This window comes from Bos mutus, chromosome 1 (genome assembly GCF_027580195.1).
Source record: "Bos mutus isolate GX-2022 chromosome 1, NWIPB_WYAK_1.1, whole genome shotgun sequence".
Taxonomy (NCBI): Eukaryota; Metazoa; Chordata; class Mammalia; order Artiodactyla; family Bovidae; genus Bos; species Bos mutus.
This window is the reverse complement of record NC_091617.1, coordinates 94,009,649-94,037,254: the sequence shown is the minus strand read 5'-3', so window position 1 is coordinate 94,037,254 and position 27,606 is coordinate 94,009,649. Positions and strand designations below refer to the sequence as shown.

Here is a 27,606-nt window from a genome sequence, read left to right as displayed (position 1 = left end):
GGATACAAAAATAAGATCCATATATATGCTGTCTACAAGAAACCCACTTCAGACCTCAAGACACATACAGACTGAAAGTGAGAGGATGGAAAAATATATTCCATGCAAGTGGGAAGCAAAAGAAAGTTGGAGTAGCAATCCTCATATCAGACAAAATAGACCTTAAAGAATATTACAAGAGATAAGGAAGGATACTTCATGATGATCAGGGGATCAATCCAAGAGGAAGACCTAACAATTGTAAATATCTGCACCCAATGTAGGAGTACCTCAATGTGTGTGTTTTTCTTTTATGTAGACATGTGTTAGATATTAAACAACTACAACATAGCAACTGGTTGATCATTCAGAGGGTATGAAAAGCATTTATCAAGTTGGCCTAATCTGTTGCACTTTTGTATCCTAGTTGATTTCTTGTCACTAATAAAAGTTCAGGTGGCTAATGGATGCTGTTTCTTTCTCTAGGTTTATTTCAATCTACAGAGGACCCAGCCACACCTATAAGGTCCAGAGGCTGACGGAATTCACATGCTACTCCTTCAGAATCCAGGCAGCCAGCGAGGCTGGGGAAGGACCCTTCTCAGAAACCTACACCTTCAGCACAACCAAGAGTGTCCCCCCCGCCATCAAAGGTTTGTGGACCATGTATTTCAGTGTGCTATTCTGTGAGGAAATGTTGGGATTTAGCATAGGAGGCTCGATTCTGACCTTAAATATGCTCTCCTAATATTTCTCATATCAGCCAGATAGAATCAAGAGCTTTCCGAAAGAGAAGATTGGGAAATGGGTTCTACAGGGGGAATGAGAGGCCTTAGAGGAGATGGCTTACTGGTGTGACTTTTCTTGAGTACACGTAAATTATTATCACAAATAACAGTGAGGCAGTCTTATCCCCACAGGAGATAGATGGACAGAGGGAAGAAAGAGACCAGAGTGACAGATGCTGGGTTAGGAATGCAGGTGAATTCCTGGTGGTGTAATGCCCATGGAGTTTACCACAGAGGTTTGAGTACCTCCCTTCAACAGTTGATCCGCCTCTTTGGATCCCTTGGTGTGTAGATGAGAGGCTAACAAGGGTGGCATCCCCGCCTTCCCTCCAACCCACAGCTCTCACGGGAAAGCTGCAGCAGCAGGCTGTCCTCATCTCCTGGGGTATTTGTCTTGAGGTTTGTGAATGACTGGTTGACTCTCTGCCCACTTCATGGCATCAGGCAGTGAGCAAAAGCCAGCTCCACTCAAGCTCTCCCTCCACCAGATCTGTTCAGTCCTCATCTCCCGCTTTCAGCCACAGAGTGCTGCCTCTGCACAGCAGACCCGCCAGGCAGACAGCAACAGGGCAAAGCTGGCTCATCCCTTCTCACCAGTGCTGGGCCCAGGTCCAGCCCCTCTAGGACTCTTGAGTCTGCACCCTCCCCTCCCCGGTACCTCCCTCTTTGCTTTATCCAGCTGCTGCCCAAAACGACTCTGAGGCTGACAGATAGACCAGCAGCCCACTTGAACCAGGTTTTACATGGGGTCAAGTGAATGTTGGCTCTGTTATTTGAGGTGCTAGGCAGTGAGCACAAATTATGTATTTGGCCCCAAGAGCTAGGCCATTTGAATCACTGCTTCCACACAAACAGCTGTATCAGATACACCAGGACATGGAGTGCATTACAGGAGGGTGTGGGGCCTCCAGGGCCTGAGTCAGGGTCTGACTCACATTCTGTTAAGATTTCCCATAGCACCTTGCAGGGTAACTTAGAACCTCTTAGAATCAGTTATGTCCAACTCTTTGCAACTCCATGGACTGTAGCCTGCCAGGCTCCTCTGTTGATGGGATTTCCCATGCAAGAATACTGGAGCGGGTTGCCATTTCTTACTCCAGGGGATCTTCCTGAGCCAGGGATAGAACCCACGCCTCCTGCGTTGGCAGGCAAATTCTTTACCACTGAGACACCAGGGAAGCCCCCTTGCAGGGTACTTTACGGTAAATGCCTTCCCCGTGCTCCCCTGCCCCTCAGTGGTCCAGAAGCTCTTTGACTTCTTCATGTGACTAAGATACTGATGTAAATGGATGTAGACTTGCTGGGTCCCTTGGGTATTAAATGCCCTGGCACTTTGGTGTGGCTTTGCCTTTTAGTTGTAACAGAAGATTCCTGACCATGCTGTGGTTCATAGATTTGTTGTTGTAACAGGGAGGTTTGCCACATTTTATCAGTTAGCTAAATAAGTGCAGGGGTCTTTCCAACACTATCTTTGCCTCTGGAAGTGATTGTTGAGGTAGTTTGATCTTTTGGAAAATACACCTAATTAATAGTCCTTGTAGGTCTTGGTGCTTTATCTTCAGGTGGACAGTGTCCACGCTGCCACGCTGTCACGACGTCTTCCTCTCACTTTTAGATTCAGGAGGTTGGCATAGCTGGAGGACTGTGTGGTTGGCTGAGATTCTTTATTTAGTTTTTCCATAAATTACAGCCAACTCATACAAACTTTTTTTTAAAGACAGCTTTTATTTTTCTGAAATAGTATTGTACAGAATTGAAAGTAGAAACAGCTGCCTCTAAAGAATTCATGTAATTTGAAATTTAAAATAAGGGCATTCAGTGAGAGGAGTTACACATACTAGTTACAAAATGGAAACATATCAGATATTAAATATAAGAAAATATTAAAATTTTATAGCCTGTAAGTGCTTTGCTGCAAACTAATATAATTTCACTTTAAACCGGAATGATGAGTCCAGTAGGTAGAAAATTAAAATAAACAAATGTAAGATAACTTTTACAGGCTTACCTCAAATGTCACCTGCTCCTCAAACCTTTCTTAGACCCTCACATGAACGTGACCTCCCTCCCCTGGAACTCCCCAATGTTTTCTTTGTATCTCTCATTCTCATCTGGCCTATATTATGTCTGCTTATCTTTGTTTCATACCTTTCTCTCTGCTTCCCTTAACTACATCTTAATTTCCTTGAAAGTAGTGTCTAGTTTTGCAAAATACCTAACACAGGACTTAATCATAGAAGGTTCTCATTAGCCTTAAGAAAAAAAAAAACAAAACACGAGAATGCAAGCCAGGTCAAGCAGTTATTAATAGGACAGTGAGCAAAGGACTCTTGGCCAGTGGCTTGAATGCCTTCTCTTGGTAAAGGGTGCCCTGATAGATTTCTAGGGGGCTAGACATATAAACTCCCCTCGCAGGGCAGGCACAAGCACACTCCCCCTCTCTCAGGTCCTCACTAATATTACTGCAATACTGACCGTTTATATGATACTTTGAATTTTTGACCGTGGATGTGTGGATTTGTATTTCAGCACCTCGAGTAACACAGTTAGAAGGAAATGCGTGTGAAATTTTATGGGAGACGGTACCACCCATGAAAGGTGACCCTGTCAACTACATCCTGCAGGTGTTGGTTGGAAGAGAATCTGAGTACAAACAGGTGAGCACCAGCATGTGGTACGTGTGTGGCCTGTCGGTCTGGTTGGCTCCTGGCCTCTGCCTGTTGCTGTGAGGATTCAGTGGCAAGTGAACTACATTTTTCTTAAAATTGATCGTGGAAACTGATTCACATGCACCCATTACCTGACTCTCTAGGATATAATAGCTCTAGCTTATGTTCTTACATTTTCAGTTTCTTAAGCATGATCTCATGGGTTTTAAGTTCTATATTTGTATTTGATATTGCCTGTGATATTCACAAGTATCAAACTATGTATTTATTGAAAACTGTGTCAGTGATTTTACGCTAGAGGGAAAAAGTGTCAACCTAATTACTGAAGGCCCTGTTCTATCTGCCTTTTTTACGGAAGTTATAATTGAAGGATGAGGAAGGAAGAAGATGACGTATCAGCCCTCAAGGCTGTGATTCAGAAGCTTTGGGTCACTGTTTGTTGCCCTTTAATGTGCATAGGATCATATGAGAATCTGTTCATGTGGATTCTGATTCAGTCAGTCTGGGGTCATGGGTCAAGCCCCCAGGTGACACTCATGTTGCTAGTGCATGAACCATGTTTTGAGTAGCAAGCCTATACATATCACGTGATAAAGGATTTGGGTTTATCATTCATTATACCCTTTTTGATCCTGATTATTCCAGAGCCACTCATTGTCTTGTCACTGGCTATGAAAGATTCAGCTACTCTATAGGTTTCCATAACATTCCCAGAAACTTAATAACTACGTGAAAGCAGAATATAACACTGTTGCTCTGTTAGGAAAGCTGAGACCCGCTCCTCACCAGCACTTGTAATAGAGGTGTGCATTTACATCAAACTCCAGTACTCTTGACTGGAAAATCCCATGGACGGAGGAGCCTGGTAGGCTGCAGTCCATGGGGTCGCTAAGGGTTGGACATGACTGAGCGACTTCACTTTCACTTTTCACTTTCATGCATTGGAGAAGGAAATGGCAACCCACTCCAGTGTTCTTGCCTGGAGAATCCCAGGGACAGGGGAGCCTGGTGGGCTGCCTTCTATGGGGTCGCACAGAGTCGGACACGACTGAAGTGACTTAGCAGCAAGAAGTTGAAGATAAATTCCACCTGCCTTCTGAATCTTTATCATAATTTGCGAAAACTTCTTTATTCAGATAAAGAATAAAGGCTCCAGATACACAAAACAAGTAGAAAAAATGATTCAGAGCTTGTGTTAGTTCGCTGGTTAATATCCCTCGTATAATAATAATGTGTAGAAAGAAAGAAAATTTTAGTAAATTTCATAATCCTTTGTTACTATGAAGTGTCAGATTAAAAAGTGAATTGCTTTAAACACATCTTGCAAAAACTTGTTTTAAATATGACAGCCACCAGTATTGTTTAACATCAGTGGATGGTTTTACCAGTTTCCATCCTTCCTCTTAAATAAGAGCAAACGCACTCTTGTTTCCTTTCACCTTAGAATCTCATTTTATACAGTATATTTCACAGTAAATAATTTTTAATTTATTATAATTGGAGACTAGTTTACAATACTGTGGTGGTTTTTGCCATACATTGATGTGAATCAGCCACGGGTATACGTGTGTCCCCCAGTCCCAAACCCCCACCCACCTCCCTCCCTATTTCATTCCCCTGGGTTGTCCCAGTACACCGATCTATTTCACATATGGTAATATACATGTTTCAGTGCTGTTCTCTCAAATCATCCCTCCCTCGCCTCCTCCCAGAGTCCAAAAGTCTGTTCTTTATATCTGTATCTCTCTTATGGTCTTGCATATAGGGTCGTCGTTACCATCTTTCTAAATTCTCTATATGTGCATTAATATACTGTATTGGTGTTTTTCTTTCTGGCTTACTTCACTCTGTATAATAGGCTCCAGTTTCATCCACCTCGTTAGAACTGACTCAAATGTGTTCTTTTTAATAGCTGAGTAATATTCCATTGTGTATATGTACCATGGCTTTCTTATCCATTTGTCTGCTGATGGACATCTAGGTTGCTTCCATGTCTTAGCTGTTGTAAACAGTGCTGTGATGAACATTGGGGTACATGTGTCTCTTTCAATTCTGGTTTCCTCAGTGTGTATGCCCAGCAGTGGGATTGCTGGGTTGTATGGCAGTTCTATTTCCAGTTTTTTAAGGAATCTCCACACTGTTCTCCATAGTGGCTGTACTAGTTTGCATTCCCACCAACAGTGTAAGAGGGTTCCCTTTTCTCCACGCCCTCTCCAGCATTTATTGCTTGTAGACTTTTGGATCGCAGCCATTCTGACCGGCATGAGATGGTACCTCATTGTGGTTTTGATTTGCATTTCTCTGATAATGAGTGATGTTGAGCATCTTTTCATGTGTTTGTTAGCCATCTGTATGTCGTCTTTGGAGAAATGTCTGCTTTAGCTCTTTGGCCCATTTTTTGATTGGGTTGTTTATTTTTCTGGTATTGAGCTGCATGAGCTGCTTGTATATTTTTGAGATTAATTCTTTGTCAGTTGTTTCATTTGCTAATATTTTCTCCCATTCTGAAGGCTGTGTTTTCACCTTATAGTTTCCTTCATTGTGCAAAAGCTTTTAAGTTTAATTAGTTCCCGTCTGTTTATTTTTGCTTTTATTTCCATTACTCTGGGAGGTGGGTCACAGAGGATCTTGCTGTGATTTATGTCAGAGAGTGTTCTGCCTATATTTTCCTCTAGGAGTTTTATATTTTCTGGTCTTACATTTAAATCTTTAATCCATTTTGAGTTTGTTTTTGTGTATGGTGTTAGAAAGTGTTCTAGTTTCATTCTCTTACAGGTGGTTGGCCATTTTTCCCAGCACCACTTGTTAAAGAGATTGTCTTTTCTCCATTGTATATTCTTGCCTCCTTTGTCAAAGATAAGGTGTCCATAGGTGTGTGGATTTATCTCTGGGCTTTCTATTTTGTTCCATTGATCTATATTTCTGTCTTTGTGCCAGTACCATACTGTGTGGATGACTGTAGCTTTGTAGTAGAGTCTGAAGTCAGGCAGGTTGATTCCTCCAGTTCCATTCTTCTTTCTCAAGATTGCTTTGGCTATTCGAGGTTTTTTATGTTTCCATATAATTGTGAAATTATTTGTTCCAATTCTTCACAGTAAATAATTTTACATGTGTTACTCTTTCAACTTACCTCAAAGATATGATTGATTTCAGAGTTTCAGCTCACATGGAGAATGGAGGATTTTTTCTCCCACTAGGTTTAGTCATCTTTAACACCAATAGAATCGTCCTATCCCGTAGCATTGTAAAAAAGGGTTAAAGGATGAAATGTTACAAATTTTACAACATATCATTTAACACTTAACAATATTCACTTCCCAGCAGTACATGCATCACTGTATTTTATAACCTTTTCTCCAGCTACCACGCTTTTCCGCTTGTTCTTGGGTAAATGTTCTGCTTCTCAAAGCACACTGATTGCTGTTTTTCATTGAAAAAGCATTATTTATTCAATATCTATACATCAGGCATGGCCAGAGTATAGGTTTATTCAAATTAGATTTCATTGGTAGATGTGCTGCTTTGAATCTTGCTGTTTAATGCTAAAATATTTTAACCCATGAACATACAAATACTAATATACAATTACATATATGCTTCAAAATATATTTCTTATAAATAAACAGCTATAAAAAGTGTTTCTTGGTGAAAACACAGTTAAACCAGGGCAGGCTCAGTGGATAGGAATTAGCAATCTTCTTGTAACCATGTGTTTCCTGCATTTACCAAGAAATGATTAGGCAGGTAGTGGTACATGAAAAGTCACAGTTGAGTCAGGGACAATTTGTACTGAGTTTTTTGCTTCTCCCTATTCAGTAAGCATTAACTTAAGCATGATGTTTTGAGCCCTACATTCACTTGTTCTGGACACGAGATAGGGAATGAAGCCTGTTTATAGTCCAGAGATAACAGGCTTTGAATTCATAGAGGCAAAGGAAAAGAAAATGAGAGGTCATCAGTGTAGAGCATACACCACGGCAGAGCTGTGGGCTTATAGGAAGCACTGTGTATACTTCAGTTACAGCACTAATCACACAGGATTCACTAATGTGTGGGCTTGTGTTATTCATTTTTATCTTCCCAGGACTGGAACATAGCTAGGCACTCTGTAAATGTTTTTTGCATGCATGAAAGAGGCCTGTTTCAAAGGAACAGGGTGATTTATACTTGCAGTGGGGATGAGAATTAAACTTGACCATAGGGGGGATTTAGAAGTGATATTTGTAACTTAGGTGAAAAAAATCACCCATCATAGGACAGTACGCTTCTGTTCCCCAAGCTCATTTTTTATAGGCAACATATGGCAAGGGCCAAGGCTTTTGCTGATATTTTGCCGGAAACATTGAGTTAAACTCTGTAATTAGCTTTCTTTTGTTTAGCTATCATGATGTAGGGTGAGCAGCTGGTTCTAATTATGAAACAGTCTATTAACTTCAAGTATTAAGTCCTCACCTAAAGTTTTACTCTGCATTAGTATGCGTGCATATATTGATTTGGCTTTTCTGCCATTTAAAAAGTCTTTCAAGCATAAGCTTTTTTCAAGAAGCTTGAAAGTTCTTTCCAGACATTAATTGTAAAGCATTCAAGAAAAGAATGAAAATTGTGTGTATGTGCAGGTGACTTTTTTCACCTCACAAGACAGAACATAAGCAGTTTTATAATCAAGAAAGTGAAATGATATACATTTGTGTTCAGACGCAATGATTTTTATATAAAGTGTGTAAATATAAACACTGAAGGTAAGAAAAGGGTAACAAACTATAAGAAAGTATTACCTATTGGGAGCCAAAATTTTATTATTAGTACTGTTGCTGCTCAGATTTATTGCATTAAGAAAACCTTTGAAGCATCTGAAAATTCATAGAGCTCCACCTTTAACTTGATGGCATCTCTGAATTTGTTTTGTATCATTTTTAAAATATAGTATTGGGACATGTATTGATTCTTTGTGGTATCACACAAGGTACTGTGAAGAAAGATCTTCTCTTGACCTTGATGGAATGATTTTAAAGACTTGGAACCTGCATATTTTTTAATGGTTTGCAATTTAATTCCCTAACAGAAATTAAACATGCTATGACTGTCTATTTTCATAAAGGTTCAAATCCAAAGCAAAGTAAGAATAGATCAAGATGGGAATATTTAAAAGCTATTATTTGTCTTACTGACTCTCAACACTTTGTAGGTTTATAGGTCCCTTTAAGTATCTGATGAAGGATATGACCCCCCCACCTTCTACCAGAAAAATATTCATGCATACATCCATTTTAAATTGCATATAAAACAAATGTATACTCAGTTTCCTGGAATTCTGGTATAGGACCCCTGATTCATTGAGAAACTCAGGTGCTCTGTACAGTGAGGGCTGCCTGGCATATAACAGAATGGCAGAATCTGTGCTCTCAGAGCTTCCAGTCCCATTGGGGTGGAAACAGCATGCCCCCAAGACGCAGTTCGGTAATAGTGCCCTTCGCGTCCACTTTGGCTCAGGAGCAGCAGTTCCTGCCCAGCACTGCACCCTCCACAGAGGAATCCTGCAGGTTAGTAAATGCCCACTTCAGCAAGGGGCCCAGGAAGGTCACGTCTGCCTTTTGTAGTCATGTGGCATTGGAGGACTTATTCACCTCTCTGAGCCTTGCTGTCTTGTCAAAGTGGAGATGCTAATTCTCCTTTTCAGGGTTACTGTGGACATCAGCTCTGTTCAGTCTTGAGAGGGTGCTGTGCCGATGGTGATGCTGGGCAGTTATATCTCCTTTTCTTGGGAGAATTAGTAAAAGAGATTTCAAGGATTTCAACTACACAGCATGTTACTCTGAATTGAGGGTCACAGATTCTTTGTTTTGATTATCTGGGTATTACTTTAAATCCTCTCACTTGGAGTAAACATGTCAAAATTACTTAAATATAGATTGCACACCAAATCAAGGACAGAAATATCTTTGTAAAAATAATATTGCATGTATACTTACTGTGATATTATGATTGGTTACTTCAATAAAGATAATCTTAGATGGAGCTATGCCTTTTAAATTGGGTTGAGGCAGGAGGAAGAGCCCATAATGGTGCCCCTGTCAAAATGAATGAAAACAAAGGGAGAAGAGGCACAGCCTGCTGCAGAGAGAGGCACAGTCCCATGAAAAGTCCCCTGAACTGTGCCGCAGGCCTGATGACCTACTGACTGTGTGATCCTATGGCTGTGATTATTCTCACAAAAACAACTCAGTTGTCTCAAACCTGTGGAACCAGAGTCCTCAGGAAATGGAGTATTGGGATTGTTTCATTTTGTAGTGTTGTTGACTACTATCAGTGCACTGAAAACAGCTCAATCGTTAATGATTCCATTGTCTAATCATGGCTGTACCTATACTATACCCTGTGCTTTGTGTGGGGGTTCTAATACTTAATGTTCACATGTACTTATTGCTGGTAATTTTCCTCTTTTCAAACTGTGTGGTATAAGCATATCTACTCTTAAGTATTTAAGGGTTCTAATTAGAGAACATTCGATGAGCATCTTTCTCTGTTATAGCCATGTACTATTTGCTGTGGAAATAGAACACAGTCCCACACTCAATCTATTTATCACATATATATATAAAGATAATAAAAACATTGTGTTGACAATGCTTTTGAAAGGGGTGAGGTCTTCCAGTTAAAACAAGAGCTAAAAGAAAAACATTTACAAATTAAAGCTCAACTTTTGATTGGACTTGTCATTAAAGAAGTTCCCTTCAATTAGATATTCATTTTTCCTTCACTAAGCTTTTTGCCTAAGGGTATGAGAAAGTAGCATTCCTTTACATACTTTTTTTGATTTATATCTCTTCTCTCCCTAAAGATCCCTGAAAACGTATTTTGAAAGTAAAGTCTCTATTCAAGATTCCATGAATTGGGTTTCTGGAAAATTAAATATACTTCTGAGCCAACTTTCATAGAAGGAGCTAGCCATGCAAATTCTGGAAACCATAGAAATAATTTAACACTAGATATAAATGAAACTATATCAACTTTCCAAAAATCTCTCACATATCTGTGGGGAAATAATAGGTTACTAAGTGGTTTTCAGCCATGAGGTCGTCAGTGTGGCATAAATTAAGAGGACACATCACAGAAATGCTGCCCATGTCTTTCCTTGGCACAGTCTGGACTGGGGGCCTGCTTTCCATACTCATAAAGGAAAAGCAGTGGGACCCAGGGTGGGGTGATCTGGAAGTGTTTCACAGAAGCACCAGAGAAGTTATCAGATTCCCTGGGAAGACAAAGTCAGAAGGCCAAGAGAAGTACACTTGGTATCACACCATAGTCACTAGATGAGGACTAACATGGAGGGTGGGTTCAACCCAAGGACATGGAACCAGTGGAGCTGCAGCAGTTCCGGTGATGAGCAGGGGTGAGTTAGATGTGAGATCTCCTCTGGGGTCTACCACTAACTACCCTTATTTGCCTGAGACCTCAAGAAATTAACAGCTCTCTGATCCTTAGCTTTCTCATCTCTAAAATGGGACTACTACTCAGCTGCCAGAGTAATCAGAAGGATTAAATTTGATAAAGAGGACTTACCTCCAGCATAGTCCTTTCACAAAGCATTTGACAGTTTCTTATTTAATAATCCCTTGTTGGGTTTAAGTTAGGTACTGTTACTGTCACATGCTAAAGATGAGAAAAGTAAGGCTCAAAGCTATTATTTGCCTGAGGTCACAAACCTAGAAAGTGCCAGAGCAAGGACTTAGACCTGGAATCCTGATGCCGGTTCCCTGGGGTTACACAAAAGAGCTCCAGTAGCTACCATATTTCACCCTTTGATAAGTGTGAACATTTCAAGAGGTGAGACCTCCAAAAGGATCGATGAAAGAAATGTATTGAGAAACCTTATAGCTAAAGCTTAGATGGCATCTTTTCTTCAACTCCATCAACATCCTAACTACTGCCACCATAGAGTTAGAATAGATTGTTTACCTGGGCTATTGCAGATAGGAAACCAGAGCTCAGATAGGGGAAGGGACTGGTAGTATGGTGGTCCCTGTTGTTTCGAAGAAAAGGCTTGTTTCGAAAAATACTGATTTGAGCATCTAAATTTGGGAAATTAAGTAAAGAACATTCACAATGAAAAGGTCTCTGTAAAGAAAAAAAGCGGGACCATTGTTTTCCTGAGACCACGCACATGATGTTGGGAAATAATCCATAGACAGTATCATCATGGTGTAGTCTGAATGCCTGAATAGCTGGCTGTGTCTGGGTTGGGGCAGTCACCATGACGACAAGTTCGTCTTAAAATAGCCATTTAACTAACTTATCATTGGAACAGTGAGCTATGAGAAAGGAGTGATCTCTCAGGATCACTGGGGTTTTCTTACAGCTCTTTTGTTCTTGGCTCCTCCAGCCCTGTTCAGTCTAACCACAGTTGCTAAGACACATGCCACAATCTTCACAGAGAAACAGAGTAACTCACCTGGAGGAACATGCTTCAAATCTTATAAAAGGGAATAGCAAAAGAAGGGTGAATCTGGGAAATATGAGAAACACAATTGATTTTCCGGGGCTTACTCACTAAACAAAAGTACAATAAGACTCTTATGGCTACTTCTAAAGTTTGAAAAGGAGGGAGGAAAAAATTTTCAAAAGGCTGAATATCAGGTGAACATTGGATGTTCTGATGCCTTTTCTAAACTACAATCTTCTAGCTCTTTCAGTTTGCACAACACTGAATGAGTGGCCAGTGCACTTGTGTTCTCTAATACGATGTCCTGCCTCTTATGGAAGTTTATGTGCTGGTCTTTAGCAACTGAATGTTTGTAGATTCCCACTGACTCTGGCAAGTGTTTCAGACAGAGTTGAGATTGTTGGAAATACTCTCTATTTTCTCGGGAATTTATGTTAATGGGCAAAATTCACAGTTTTACTAAGGTGGCCTATCACTAAAAATGCCCCTATCACTTTTGATCACTGTATGTTAAAAATATATTTGAAGTATTTTAAAATTCTAAACAGTAGTAGTAGTAATAATAATAGCTAACTTTTGCTGTGCAGTTACTTACATACCACCCATGTTTTAAGCACTTTATGAAGCTAACTCAGTGCTACTCAGCTAGAAAGTGTTTGGTTAATTTTACTTTGCTATTTAATTAACCAAATCTCTTTACTGATTTGAGTTTCAGCTAGTTTTTTCCTATCTTTAACATAAGACATGGATTTTTATGTAATTTTAAGGTGATTATCATTTCCTCTAAGTGTTTTGAGTATCAATACCACTTTGATAGAAGAACAAAGTAGAAGAAAAATGGAAAAGGACAGGTTTGTTAAACAGGAAACACTTAAGACAAACCACTGCAGTAAATATTAATTTGTGATAAATAGGACTGCATCAAAAAAATTCTTTAAAAATGATTAGGTAAGCCACAAAACTGGGAGAAAATATTCATAACACATATCTGACAAAGAACTTACATCCAGATTATATTAAAGAACCACTGCAAATTAAAATAGGCAAAACAGTTGAACACACAGTTCACAAAAGAAGTTATATGAATGACCAAATAAGCACATGAAGAGGTGGGAAACACCTTTAGGCATCAGGGAAATGCAACTGAGGTACCAGTCTCACCCATTAGAATGACTAAAATACAAACGACTGACAATAACAAATGTTGGTGAGGGTGTGAAGCAACTGGAACTCTCATGCTTAGCTGGCAGGAGTGCAAAGGGATGTGCTTGTTAAAACTTTCCCATGCAGTTAGATATGGAGTTACACTCAGCACTTCTAGGTATTCACCTAAGAAAAAGAGAAACTTAAGTCCAAGATTTGTACAAAAATGTTCATAGTACTCTTACTGTATAAAAACTCCAAACTGGAAATAATGCAAATATTTGTCAAAGAGCAAATGGACACATCAGTGTACAGGCATGTGATAAAATACTTATTCTTCAGTAAAAGGAACAGCTACTGAATTGAGAACGCAGATGAATCTCCTAGGCACAGGAAAGTGCACAGGATTTGATTGTATTTGTATGAACCTCTAGAGCAGACAAAACAAATTACAGAATGAAAAGTCAAAATAGTGTCTACCTCTTAGGGCTGACGTGAGCTATCTAATGGAGTAGGGTTTCATGGTGTAGCCACTAGTGAATGTCAACTGAGACTTTACACTTTATTTCTGTAATTTGTTTTTGTTTACATTTTAAAAAATTCTGTGCACCAAGATCAGAGAGCCCTTATAAGAATTAACTCATCTGCTGATTTATAGCCTAAATTATTAAAATTCAGCTAGATGCATCACCATTACTTGTATCAGCTGCAGTACTGATGAGTGCCTTACCTCCTGTCAATATCAGAGTCACTGAATTTATATTTTATTTGGAGTAGGTCAGAATACTTTATGGATGAAATACAGACTTGGACAAATGCCATTCCATGTACTCTTTGTTGTTATGGAGTTCATTTAAACCAAACCAGTTCTATGAGGACCCAATGTTATATGATCATTACTTCAGAGACCACAGTGTTGTTATAAATTAATTGACCAGGACTTTTCTTTTTCTTGAAGGTGTACAAGGGAGAAGAAGCCACATTCCAAATCTCAGGCCTCCAGACCAACACAGACTATCGGTTCCGCGTGTGTGCGTGTCGTCGCTGTTTAGACACCTCTCAGGAGCTAAGCGGAGCTTTCAGTCCCTCTGCGGCTTTTGTACTACAACGAAGTGAGGTCATGCTTACAGGGGACATGGGGAGCTTAGATGATCCCAAAATGAAGAGCATGATGCCTACTGATGAACAGTTTGCAGCCCTCATTGTGGTTGGCTTTGCAACTTTATCCATTTTATTTGCCTTTATATTACAGTACTTCTTAATGAAGTAAACAAACCCAACAAAACTAGAGGTATGAATTTAATTAATGCTACACATTTTAATATACACATTTATTCAGATACTCCCTTTTTTAAGCCCTTTTGTTCTTTGATTTATATACTTATTTTACAGATTTAGCTAGGAAAAAAATATCAGTGTTTTGGTGCACCTTTTTGAAATGCAAAACTAGGAAGAGGTTAAACTGGATTTAAAAAAAAAAAAAAAGAAGCAAACCAGATACCAAAAGCTAGCTTATGTTTTCTTTTAAAATTTTCAGATTTGCCTTTATTCTGTCTTCACTGATGTCTTTTGCAAGCCTTTGATTTTTTTTTCCCATGTTACAGTTTAGTAATTTATATTCACCGTTCACTTCTTATGTCTTGATCATCTGTATCTGTGACCATGAATCACAGCGTGTGTACTTACAGGGCTAGGATTTCGGCATTGTCAGAGTATTACCACACAAAAACCACCACGTAACGGAAGATATGTTCACTCAGATAAGGCTGCCCTAAACAACCATGTTGTCACTCAGTTATTTAACTGTTTAGCTCATCAAAATCAAAATGTGTACTTTAATCTAAAATGTTTTAATAATCTGTATTTCTTATGATTTTAACACTATGAGCTGCCTGTCTAAGAAATCAAGTAACCAAAATGCACCTATAAATTATGGAGCATTGTAGATTTTACCACGTCAATTCATAGCAGTAACTTTTCGAGGGCATTGTGCAATAGTTAGTTGTTTCCTTGTTCAGCTATTTTAAAAGCTGCTTTAACTTGTTTGTCTTTGTATATAACTACTTCTAATCTAATCACTAGAGTTATTATATTCTGTTATGTTTGACCAGAATTATATGACGAGAACTGGTGACAGTTTAGTGCCTCTGCCCATTGTCCATGATTTACACTAATTGTGAGCAGTCTCCTTATATGTCAGCTCATTATTCTTGAAAGATTTGCCTTTAGGCTGTTCTTTGAGGTATCAATGAAGTGATTGAATTTCAGTTCCTTAATTCAGTGCACATAATACTAATCTAACAGCAAATGAAAATTAAAACCCAATAAATTTGTAGTTCCTATTTTTGGGGGTTGACCTGGCTATGTGTGGAGAGGGAATGGTATTTGCTGGTAATAAGCACAGGGTGTTTGGGGGTCAAGGAGCCTAGATTCTCTCCCTGGATCTGTCACTAACTTGCTGCGTGACCTGAACACGTCACTTTACCTCTCTGTGCCTCAGTTTTCCCATGCATTAAAAATAAAAAATAAAATGGGGATTCTAATGTTTGTAAGTGCTTTGAGATCCTTGATCAACAGGTGCTATTGGAGTGCAAAGTGTTACTCTTGCATGTTTATTTTCATTCATGAGATTGTCAATTTTAACCCAAAGTCATTGGATTATGTATATGAAGTCCATAATGTTTGCGTACCTCAGGGACATTTAAGAGTTGGAGGTGCAAATATATTCCAAAAGGGTGCAACAGACACAGTGTATCCCCCTGCTTCTGTTTTTGTATATTTTTGCTACTTGGTTTTTCTTGATCATAGCTATTTTGTGCTTGGTCTATGTTGTCTTAAAATGCAGTATCCTGTACTAGCTTATAATATTCCCATACCAAAGTCATGGGGAAACCAACATTATTTTGTTTTTGGTTTATTTATACTATATTCTGCATACAGTACTTTAAATGCCAATTACAGTGCAATCTTTATTTATTGTAAAATTTTTTAAATGTACTTATGTACTAATTTTCCCTTGTAGCATGTTATTTTTTTGTGTTTTATACTTTTGTAATTTTAGGTCAGTCTTGTTCCTTGGCAACATCTGTAGTATTATCATTCTTCTGACATTTTCTTGTGTTTTTAAAGATAAAGAGCATCTAGTGCATTAAATGCCAAAAAAAAAATCCATTATCAGTGATTGAAACGTTTACATGTACCCAAGAAAAACGTAATCATCTCTTTAAAGAAAGTGCTAAGATCAATGAATTATTCTGTGTGCCTACATTGTGATGTAGTAAGTACTAGAAAGTTCTGTATTTTGTTATTGACTAGAATAACTAGTTTAATTAGCCTTGCAAACTGATGGCATCAAGGTAAATATATTTTTGCCAAAGTTTCTGGCCTTCCAAAACTCACTCCACTATTAAATGTGCATCACGATCCACTATAACAACTGCATCTGCATTTTCTGAAACAATCTCATGCCTTTGGGGAGAAGGCTTTTTTTTTTTAAAATAATGAAGAGTCAACTGAGTACAAGAACCTTGTCTGCAGGAGAAAAATAAAATCCCTTTTTGGAAACACTTCAGAACTGCTGCTATAAAGAAATTCTCAGAATTGGTTGGAATTTTTTTTTATGAAATAGTACTTTAAGCCAAAATTGCTATGACTATTTGATCTTTGAGATTTTCATACTGTCTAATCACCAGAAAGCTGAAGTGTGTGAAACACTAGCTGACGGCACTTTATTTTATTGCTCTCCATTGTTGACTGTTCATTATAATTCCTCAGTCAAAAAGTTATCACACTATCCGGCACTATTTTATATTACAAATATTATGTATATGTGATATTGATATAGAACTATATATTGCCATTACACATGACCAATAAAATAAAGTGTTATGTTAACCTTCTCTCTTTGCCCTTTTGCAATATGTAGGAATGAGTGAGTGGCTTTCTGATGCTCTATATGTCAAACATCCTCTCTGGCACAAGAAATTCCAGTCATGTGAAGCAAAATTCCCTTTGTCCTCAAAGAAATTGTTTAAAAGGAAAACTTTTTTAAAAGGTTTTTTGCATATTATCTGCCTTGTTCTTATCAACTTGAAATGTTGGCATTTTCTAACCATGTTTTGTTGGCTACAGTAATTCAGTATTCCTGTCAAATTTGAAAAGTGCCCTAATTGAATGTGTTTGAATGTTATCCTTGCACAATTCTTTAAATTGAAAGACAAAATGTTTTACCTCACTGTTGGACATACATTCCAAGCTTTTCAACTTTAGGAGAAAAAAAAAATAATCATGTTTTCCTGTATTGTAAATTTTAGACTATTTCATATACATTGTATTAAAACTGCCATATCAATTTTAATGTATAGATTTTGCAAATACTATGCTATATGTAATACCTAACTGTATCTGTAGTGTATATGTAATATATTTATGCCCAATAAATGTTTTAATTCTTTCTGACTTAAGTAGGGTTCTTCTGCCATGAATAGGATTGCTTTTGTTGTTGTTGTTACTTTTTAAATACTTAAACCACACCCCAGAAGTTGTAAATTCAGATGCCTTTAGAGGCCAGGCAGGTGGCGTAGTGCAGGGAGCTTGCTTTGCCATCTAAAGGGGTGGCTGCCACCCTGCTCCTGGTTGGGGTCCTGCAGGTTGGCCACCCACAAACATGTAGGCTATTTTTTTCAAAAGAGGCTGCAAGTCCAGATCTCTCTAAATGGGCCAACTAACATGCGATTGCGGACAAGGCCCACGGGCAGCCAGTTCTTTTTCAGAGTATGTGTAGATAAAGTACGCTTATTCTAACGTGTTATCCATCTGCCAAACTCAGGAGCCCAGGTCTGCCTCTTCACTTAGCACCTGGGATGCTCCTGCTCTGTGACAGACTCACACAGTTCTGACCTCCCCCTTCCCTCCTCCAGGTCCCATTCAGCAACAACAGCAGCAATAAAGTATAGTGTTCCTACTATAGTCATGGTTGCATCATGATGTTTAGATTGTTTTGCTAGGAATCCCTACTATCTTTTTTCCCTCTGAGGGAAAAATGATTGGGGAAACTATTTATAACTCAAAGCTCTCTTTCTCAAAGAATGCTGATAATCATTCTTTTGGGTAAAAATGCCAAGTTGAACACATCAAGTTTTGCATGCTCCTTACACTTCACTCCTGAAAATATACTAAAGGGTTTTTTTAAAGTCATAACTGCTGTCAACACTGAAGAGTGGGAAAGAATTGTTAACACGAAAATTTTGAAAACCCGACCAAAGAAAGCTGAATTCTCATTTACCAGGGAAGAGAATGAACGCCAACTCAATTTACGTGCCGAATTCACTGAAGGTTCAAAAACTGATAAGACATATTTCCCTTTAAGGTAATGGTAAAGAGGGATGGGAGCCTAAAATAGTATTGGTAAAAAGCTGTTAAAAATGCCATTATAAAAAATAATATCTTTTTCCAGCAAAACAGCTGCTCCTCCATTCTTGCAGAAACCAAAAGTTTATCGCCAAGAGAATGTAAAATAAGCCCTGGACTTGGAGAATGTGATTCTTACCTGAAGATGAAGTGGTTCAGTACCACCCTTCAGTGGTACTTCTCAGCCTTGGCTACACAGTAATACCACCTGGGCAGCTTTTCAAAATCCCTATGTCAGACCCTACACCAATAAAATGAGTATTTTGGAATATCCTACACCAATAAAATGAGTATTTCTGGAATATCAATTTTTTTAAATCTCCCCAGGTGATTGCATTGTACATCCAAGATCAAGAACCACTATCGTAAGGTGAAACTCTCAGGCAGCAATCTTCTCAGCTTTTTAGTCCTCTGGCTTAACCAAAGGTAACCTGACATCTGATAAAAGCTGCTAACATGAAAAGTCCAAAGCTAACAACTTGGAAGAATCTGAGGCTAAGGGAGAGGAAGCTTCAGAAAACTATCATAGCCCCAAAGAGATGAGAAAAGACAAGTCATCTTTACACTAAAGGTAGGATGCTGTGAAAGAAGAACATGTGAGGAACATGGAAACATTCTGAGAAATTAGCAACTCAAGTAGAAGGATTGGAAACTGGAATTGAAAATAATCCCAAAACAAAGCAGAAGAGTGAAAAGATAAGTACATCAGGATCAAACCAGGATATATTCAACAGCCAAATAATAGGAACTCCAGAAAGAAGAGGAAATGTAGAGGAGGAAATTAAACACATGGGTTTCCACAGTGGAAGTACACAAGGGTGCTCAACACAATAGATAAAGCAGGTTCTCTGCCAAATCACACCGTCCTGAAATTTCTAAACAATAGGACCCAGAGAAGCTCCACAACACATAGAGAAACTGGTCGCACGGGAGGATAAGGAGTCAGGGTAGCTTTATACTTCTTAGTAGCAACACCAGAAGCAAGGAATCAGTGAAGCAAGTATGTCAAGATTTTGAAAGAAAAAGATTTCCCACCTGCTTACTCTCAGTCAAGGGTAGAGCATCATGAAGACATTTTTAGAAATTATAGCTCTCACACTTTTGCCTCCCAAGTACCCTTTCTTAGGAAGCTCCCAGGGAATATGCTCTCCTATGTTTGCTTAGTCACTCAGTCGTGTCCAACTCTGTGACCCCATGGATTGTAGTTCACCAGTCTCTTCTGTCCATGGGATTCCCCTGGCAAGAATACTGGAATAGGTAGCCATGCCCTTCTTCAGGGGATCTTCCTAACCCAGGGATCCAACCCACATCTCCTATATTGCAGGCAGATTCTTTACCGTCTGAGCCACCAGGCATGCCACATGCTTCCTGTGTGATATGAGTGGATGCAGCAAGAAAGATGCATCTATGGGATTCCACCTTCAGTGCTGTTCACACCGGTCAGCAGTTGGCTCTCTGGCCCTTTGCCTCAGAAAGATTTATGCAACTCTCACTTTATCCCTTCCCTATCCACAGTCATGATGGGTGCATAAACACACACTTCTCTCAACAGAACTGCAAAATGATCCTTTTCAACACTTGACCTTGGACTAATTAAAACAATTAGGGAATTCCTGGTGGCCCAGTGTTTAAGACTCTGTGCTTCCACTACAAGGGGCATAGGTTCAATCCCTGATAGGGGAAATAAAGATCCTGCATGCTGTATGGCATGGCAAAAAAAAAAAAAACAATTAAATCTGTACCAGCACTGGTACCCTCTGTTCAGGGTGGTATCTAAAAAAGAAGTTCCCACCTCCACCACTAGACTCTTAAGTGCCTCAAAAGCATGGGGGAGGGAATATGTACCCAGGACAATACTGTCAACTCTGCAGCACACAGTGCCTTCTCTGGCACAGAACAGAAGCTAAAAAAAGGTTTGTTGAATTCAGTTGACTAATTTGGTCAGAAAAGTTCACACAGTAGTGATAATGAGCCGTAAGATACTGCTCAAGTCATCTTCAGTCATGATGTGTTATTTTGTGTACAGTATTTTAGTTCCTTTTAAAATTGTAGTCAATAAAGTAAAATGTAGGAATTGCACACCAAACACTGAAATTCCAGAATCCACTGAGGTTTGAGACATCCAGCAACTCGAGTCTTATTCTGGAATGGTGGTTATCAACAGGGATTGACAGCAGCTGTCCTTGTAGGCTTGCATCTGCTCTGCACTTGACCACCTTTCCCCCTAAATCCCCAGCATGGATATGGACGATGACACCTCCTCTGATAAAAGAAAAATGCCTGGCTTTGTTTTAATCAACAGTGAGAAAACAGGTTGGGTGGAGGGGAGGTCAAGACTTCTAAGAATGATGGAGTGAGGGTGTCTGTAAATCTGCTTTTCCAAAGAAGCGGCAAAAACACGGGCAAAAAAAAATTGCCCAAAATTTTCTGAAAACTTTCAAAGCTCCAGAAATTAACCAAATGCTTAAGAACAGCAGGTTCTGTGGTATTTAACTCAACCTATACCTCTACCCAGCCCACTCAGCTGTGTCCAACTCTGCAACCCCATGGACTGTTGCTCACCAGGCTCCTGTCCATGGGGTTCTTCAGACAAGAATACTGGAATGGGTTGCCATTTCCTTTTCCAGGGGATCTTCCTGACTCAGGAATTGAACTCTCTTCTCCTTCATCTCCTGCATTGGCAGGTGGATTCTTTACCACTGTGCCACCTGGGAAGCCCAACCAAACGCTTATAACAATCTGAACCTTGGTAAGAAGAGCAGGTTTTGTGGTATTTAACTCGATCTAACACTCAAAAAAGGTGTCCTTTTCTTTATAGGGGACTGGAATACAAAAGTAGGAAGTCAAGAAACACCTGGAGTAACAGGCAAATTTGGCCTTGGAATATGGAATGAAGCAGGGCAAAGGCTAATAGAGTTTTGCCAAGAGAATGCACTGGTCATAGCAAACACCCTCTTCCAACAACACAAGAGAAGACTCTACACATGGACATCACCAGATGGTCAACACTGATCAGATCGATTATATTATTTGCAGCCAAAGATGGAGAAGCTCTATACAGTCAGCAAAAACAAGACCAGGAGCTGATTGTGGCTCAGATCAAGAATTCCTTATTGCCAAATTCAGACTTAAATTGAAGAAAGTAGGGAAAATAACTAGACCATTCATGTATGACCTAAATCAAATTCCTTATGATTATACAGTGGAAGTGAGAAATAGATTTAAGGGACTAGATCTGATAGAGTGCCTGATGAACTATGGAATGAGGTTCGTGACATTGTACAGGAAACAGGGATCAAGACCATCCCCATGGAAAAGAAATGCAAAAAAGCAAAATGGCTTTCTGGGGAGGCCTTACAAATAGCTGTGAAAAGAAGAGAAACAAAAAGCAAAGGAGAAAAAGAAAGATATAAGCATCTGAATGCAGATTTCCAAAGAATAGCAAGGAGAGATAAAAAGCCTTCCTCAGTGATCAATGCAAAGAAATAGAGGAAAACAACAGAATGGGAAAGACTAGAGATCTCTTCAAGAAAATTAGAGATATCAAGGGAACTTTTCATGCAAAGATGGGCTCGATAAAGGACAGAAATGGTATGGACCTATCAGAAGTAGAAGATATTAACAAAAGGTGGCAAGAATACACAGAAGAACTGTACAAAAAAGATCTTCATGACCCAGATAATCACAATGGTGTGATCACTCACCTAGAGCCAGACATCCTGGAATGTGAAGTCAAGTGGGCCTTAGAAAGCATCACTACGAACAAAGCTAGTGGAGGTGATGGCATTCCAGTTGAGCTATTGCAAATCCTAAAAGCTGATGCTGTGAAAGTGCTGCACTCAATATGCCAGCAAATTTGGAAAACTCAGCAGTGGCCACAGGACTGGAAAAGGTCAGTTTTCATTCCAATCCCAAAGAAAGGCAATGCAAAGAATGCTCAAACTACCACACAATTGCACTCATCTCACATGCTAGTAAAGTAATGCTCAAAATTCTCCAAGCCAGACTTTGCAATATGTGAACCATGAAATTCCAGATGTTCAAGCTGGTTTTAGAAAAGGCAGAGGAACCAGAGATCAAATTGCCAACATCCGCTGGATCATGGAAAAAGAGAGTTCCAGAAAAACATTTCTGCTTTATTGACTATGCCAAAGCCTTTGACTGTGTGAATCACAATAAACTGTGGAAAATTCTGAAAGAGATGGGAATACCAGACCACCTGATCTGCCACTTGAGAAATGTGTATGCAGGTCAGGAAGCAACAGTTAGAACTGGACATGGAACAACAGACTGGTTCCAAATAGGAAAAGGAGTACGTCAAGGCTGTATATTGTCACCCTGCTTGTTTAACTTATATTCAGAGTACATCATGAGAAACACTGGGCTGGAAGAAGCACAAGCTAGAATCAAGATTGCCAGGAGAAACATCAATAACCTCAGATATGCAGATGACACCACCCTTATGGCAGAAAGTGAAGAGGAACTAAAACGCCTCTTGATGAAAGTGAAAGAGGAGAGTGAAAAAGTTGGCTTAAAGCTCAACATTCAGAAAACGAAGATCATGGCATCTGGTCCCATCACTTCATGGCAAATAGATGGGGAAACAGTGGAAGCAGTGTCAGACTTTATTTTTGGGGGGCTCCAAAATCACTGCAGATGGTGACTGCAGCCATGAAATTAAAAGATGCTTACTCCTTGGAAGGAAAGTTATGACCAACCTAGATAATATATTGAAAAGCAGAGACATTACTGTGTCAACAAAGGTCCGTCTACTCAAAGCTATGGTTTTTCCAGTGGTCATGTATGGATGTGAGAGTTGGACTGGGAAGAAAGCTGAGCGCCGAAGAATTGATGCTTTTGAAGTGTGGTATTGGAGAAGACTCTTGAGAGTCCCTTGGATTGCAAGGAGATCCAACCAGTCCATCCTAAAGGGAATCAGTCCTGGGTGTTCATTGGAAGGACTGATGCTAAAGCTGAAACTCCAGTACTTTGGCCACCTCATGCTAAGAGTTGACTCATTGGAAAAGACTCTGATGATGGGTGGGATTGGGGGCAGGTGGAGAAGGGGATGACAGAGGATGAGATGGCTGGATGGCATCACTGACTCGATGGACGTGAGTTTGAGTGAACTCTGGGAGTTAATGATGGACAGGGAGGCCCGTCATGCTGCGATTCATGGGGTTGCAAAGAGCGACTGAGCAACTGAGCTGAACTGATACCTCCCTTCCCTACCCCAGCTCCATACCAGCCTTGAAAACCAGCAGCCAGAGGTAGCACACTGGGTTTGGAGCACCTCAAAATGGCTCATCCCTAGCACATTTCACTGTTTAACCTGTCTCACAGCTCTCTGGAAAAGCCCCATTGGCAGGGTAGTGGTATTTAACCTGCCTTAGAGCTCATTTTATGGGAAAGCTGTATACCCAAGGCACTTATTGCAAGCTATGTAGTGCAATAGTCTAACCCTGCAGCTACTTGAGGCTGCAGTACCAATGGCAGCAAACAAGAGTTGGCCCAAAACTTCAAGATTGGGAGCATGAGATATCCTTAAGGGGTTTTAAAAGCTTGTAACATAATCCTCCGGGTCTAGAAGTCTATGTGCATGAGCAGGGCTGTGTGCATGCTCAGCAAAGACCTGAGAAGGCCCTGATCTCACTTCTGACTGATCTTCAGGCCTTGTGCAAGTGGGAAGTGAAGGTTAAGGCAGAATTATAAATTCCCTGTGTATTGAAAGTGTACTCCATCATACAGAGTCCCTTGACAAATGAAGACTTACTGCCTCCAGGCATTTAAGGAAACCTGTGAGTATACATTGGAGAAGGCAATGGCACCCCACTCCAGTACTCTTGCCTGGCAAATCCCATGGATGGAGGAGCATTAACTCACCATTAAAACACAATGATACTTTAGTGGCCAAATTCAAAGGAAGAAGTCTGGAAAGATACAATCTGAATTCTTAACTTGTGCTTAGTTACTCAGTCATGTCCGAGCCCACCAGGCTCCTCTGTTCATTGAGATTCTCCAGGCAAGAACACTGGAGAACACTGCCACACCCTCCTCCAGGGAATCTTCCCAACCCAGGGATCGAACCCAGGTCTCCTGCATTGCAGGCAAATTCTTTACCAGCTGAACCACCAGGGGAGCACAAGAATACTGGAGTGGGTAGCCCATCCCTTCTTTAGGGGATCTTCCTGACCTAGGAATCGAACCAGGGTCTCTTGCATTGCAGGCAAATTCTTTACAAGCTGAGCTACCAGGGAAGCCAAATTCATAACTTGGATTTACCCTAATGAAAAGAAAATAAAAGTGTTAGTCACTCAGTCATGTCCAACTCTTTGTGACTCCATAGACTGTAGCCCACCAGGCTCCTTTGTCCATGGAATTCTCTAGGCAAGAATACTGGAGTGGGTTGCCATTTCCTTCTCCAGGGGATCTTCCTGACCCAGGGATTGAACCCGGGTCTCCTGCATTGCAGGCAGACTCTTTACTGACTGAGCCACCAGGGAAGACCCATTAATAAGGAGTAGAGATTCTGTGTATGTGTGCTAAGTTGGTTCAGTCACGACAAACTCTGCGAGCCTATGGACTGTAGCCCACCATGCTCCTCTGTCCATGGGAGGAATAGGGAGGTGATGATCAAAGAGGATTTTGGTCTTAACTGTAATATGTTTGCTGTTTAGCTGAAAGATTTATTTATATATCATGTAATAAAAATTAGTTTCATGGTAAACAAAACCATATAGAAGAAATAAAATTCTTCCCTCTTTTCTGAGCCAAAGGATAAATAAAGATGCTTAATTTTTTCCCGTGAGAACCAAAGGTACAGATTTTGTTTTCTATCTGAGCAAGTTATAAGAGAAATGTGTTCAATTTAGATAAACACAGTTTCTTGCAGACATGAGACATTGAATGCTGATGATTTTCCACTATAGCATTGTTTTCCAAAGTGAGGAGGTAAACAAGATAACTAAGTGGTTATTGCTGAGAAATGGGGTATTTCCTGCCACATCAGTAAACAAGGATGTAACAGTCATCAGTGACTACAACCCTCCAATGTGAGCTTTAAGAGCACTCAGGAAGGAGAATACCTGCCATCTGTTAACCATCAGGCTGCAGCCACTCCCTATGGTGAGCCCCAAGGAAGCTCATGATGTGAATGAAAACACAGGATACTGGCCCCAGATAGCTAAGATGCATATAAAATGAATGATTTCAGTGAGCCCAGACTCATGCATCTTCCCATACATAGAAAAGTGCTACATTCCCTAACTTGGGATATCTGGTTTTCTTTATGTAACAATCTTTCAACGTTCTGACTACCTGCCCTTTGTTGTAAAACTTCTATATAACCTGGCTCCTCCCCTCATCTCCTCAAAGCAGTTCTCTCAGGGTCACTTGAGATGCTGTCTCCCAGGCTTGAAGGCCAACACCTTTCAAATTAGGTAGTTTTTGTTTTCTGTACTAGGGAAAATTTTAACTAGCACATTAAAGAAAAACATAGGGTTACAGTGGATATTTAAGTTTACAAATGAAATAGAGCAAGTAAATAGTGCAGGTGCTACTCAGATATGGCAGGAATCATAGGACTGATAAACAAATAGGACTAAAGTTTGAGAACAATGCACTGTGGAACACTGCCTCCTAAAAATACAAATGGGTCTATGCAACACATATTTTAAGTTAGCATCTGCAGATACATTCTTTTTCCCTCTCAGACTTTAGGGGGAAAGGAGTGGGAATAAAAACTCACAATCCACACACAGTTGGAGATGGAGCCGAATGAGAAACTTCATGCAGCTGAGCCCTACCTGCCTCAATAACCTGCTTATCCCTTCCTGTCTTACTGTGCATATTTTCACATTCAATACTTAAGAATATTCACAAGACTAAGAATTAGCTTATCTAAAGTTACAGTGTTTTTTCCTGAACCCTGAAGTTTCAATAATGTTATTTTGTAGAACCTGAGACAAGATAGAGTAGATTTTGTTTTTGCAATGGGCATGTGGGAGGGAAGGAAAATATAATGGGCCTCTACTTACTCATCTGCCACTCCCTCCTCTGGGCAGTGAGCTAGGGGCATCCTTTCCCACCTCCAACTCCATCCACTTGATTCTCCACAAGTTGCTGTGTTTTCCCAAAATCCCTTGCCCAGACTTAAATTATTCTAGAGATGGGCCCCCAACCATTTGGGATTAAGTTATGCCTGTAACTGCAAGATGAAAACTTTGAAGATTTTGAGCAACTGGTTTTCTCAGTGTAGAATAAGCAAGTGGTCAGTTAGAGAAAATATGCTGGCAGGAAGAGAGAAGCAAAGCAGAGGGACCATATATTTAAGGTTTTATTTATTCTCTCTTTAGGTTCTGGTAGTGCAGACAATAAAGAGTCTACCAGCAATGCGGGAGACCTGGGTTCATTCCCTGGGTTGGGAAAATCCCCTGGAGGAGGGCATGCTAACCCACTCCAGTATTTTTGCTAGAGAATCTCCATGGATTCTCTAGGAACCTGGCAGGCTACAATCCATAGGGTTGCAAAGAGTTGGACACAATTGAATGACTAAGCACATAGATTCACTGAGAACACCCTTCCTTGCTTTCCTTCTGCCCCTTTGTGTTTAAGCTACTTGGACTTGGGTATTTACTGACACAAGAGAGCAGAAGATTCCCAACCAGGATAGAAAGTATGTAAGACATATTTCATATTGCAAAAGGGGCTTATTTAAATTATTATATACAGGAGAGTGATCAAGATGGTGATATAGTAAGATGTGAAGCTCCCATCTCCCACAAACACAACAAATCACACTAACTCATTATGTGCAGAACAATTCTCACAATATCTACTGAATGCTAGCAGAAGACCTTAGATTGTGGAAAGGGTAAGAAAATCTCCACATGACTGGGCAGAAAAAAAGAGGGAGGAAAAAAGCAAGAAAGTAATTGAGATGGAACCTGTGCCACTGGAAGGAAGCTGTGAGAGGAGAAAGGTTCCTGTACCCTGTGAAGCCCCCTCACTTGTGGGAGATCAGCCAGAACAGAAGGGGAACTTCAGAACCTTGAAGGAAAGCACAGTAGCCAATTTGTGGCAACCAGAACAAAGGGAATACTGCACAGACGGTCAGTACCACCCCTCTGCGCTTCCCAGCCTGACATGCACATCCATCGACTCAGAAGGGGGCTGGGTG

At 40.0% G+C, this 27,606-nt stretch overlaps 1 protein-coding gene and 1 long non-coding RNA gene across 4 annotated transcripts in view; one reads left to right on the top strand and one right to left on the bottom strand.

Moving 5' to 3' along the window:
* Positions 1-17,477, top strand: part of FNDC3B (fibronectin type III domain containing 3B) — a 359,206-nt gene extending 341,729 nt beyond the window's left edge. For all 3 annotated transcript variants that reach the window (XM_070373177.1, XM_070373162.1, XM_070373171.1), the window contains 3 exons: positions 466-632; positions 3,297-3,424; positions 13,978-17,477. In XM_070373177.1, coding sequence (XP_070229278.1) covers positions 466-632; positions 3,297-3,424; positions 13,978-14,289 — 607 coding nt within the window. In that variant the 3' untranslated portion in view covers positions 14,290-17,477. The remainder of the gene's footprint in view (positions 1-465; positions 633-3,296; positions 3,425-13,977) is intronic.
* Positions 11,323-27,606, bottom strand: part of LOC138988481 (uncharacterized) — an 81,969-nt gene continuing 65,685 nt past the window's right edge. The window contains exon 4 of the long non-coding RNA XR_011464700.1: positions 11,323-13,205. This is a non-coding gene — a long non-coding RNA (uncharacterized lncRNA). The remainder of the gene's footprint in view (positions 13,206-27,606) is intronic.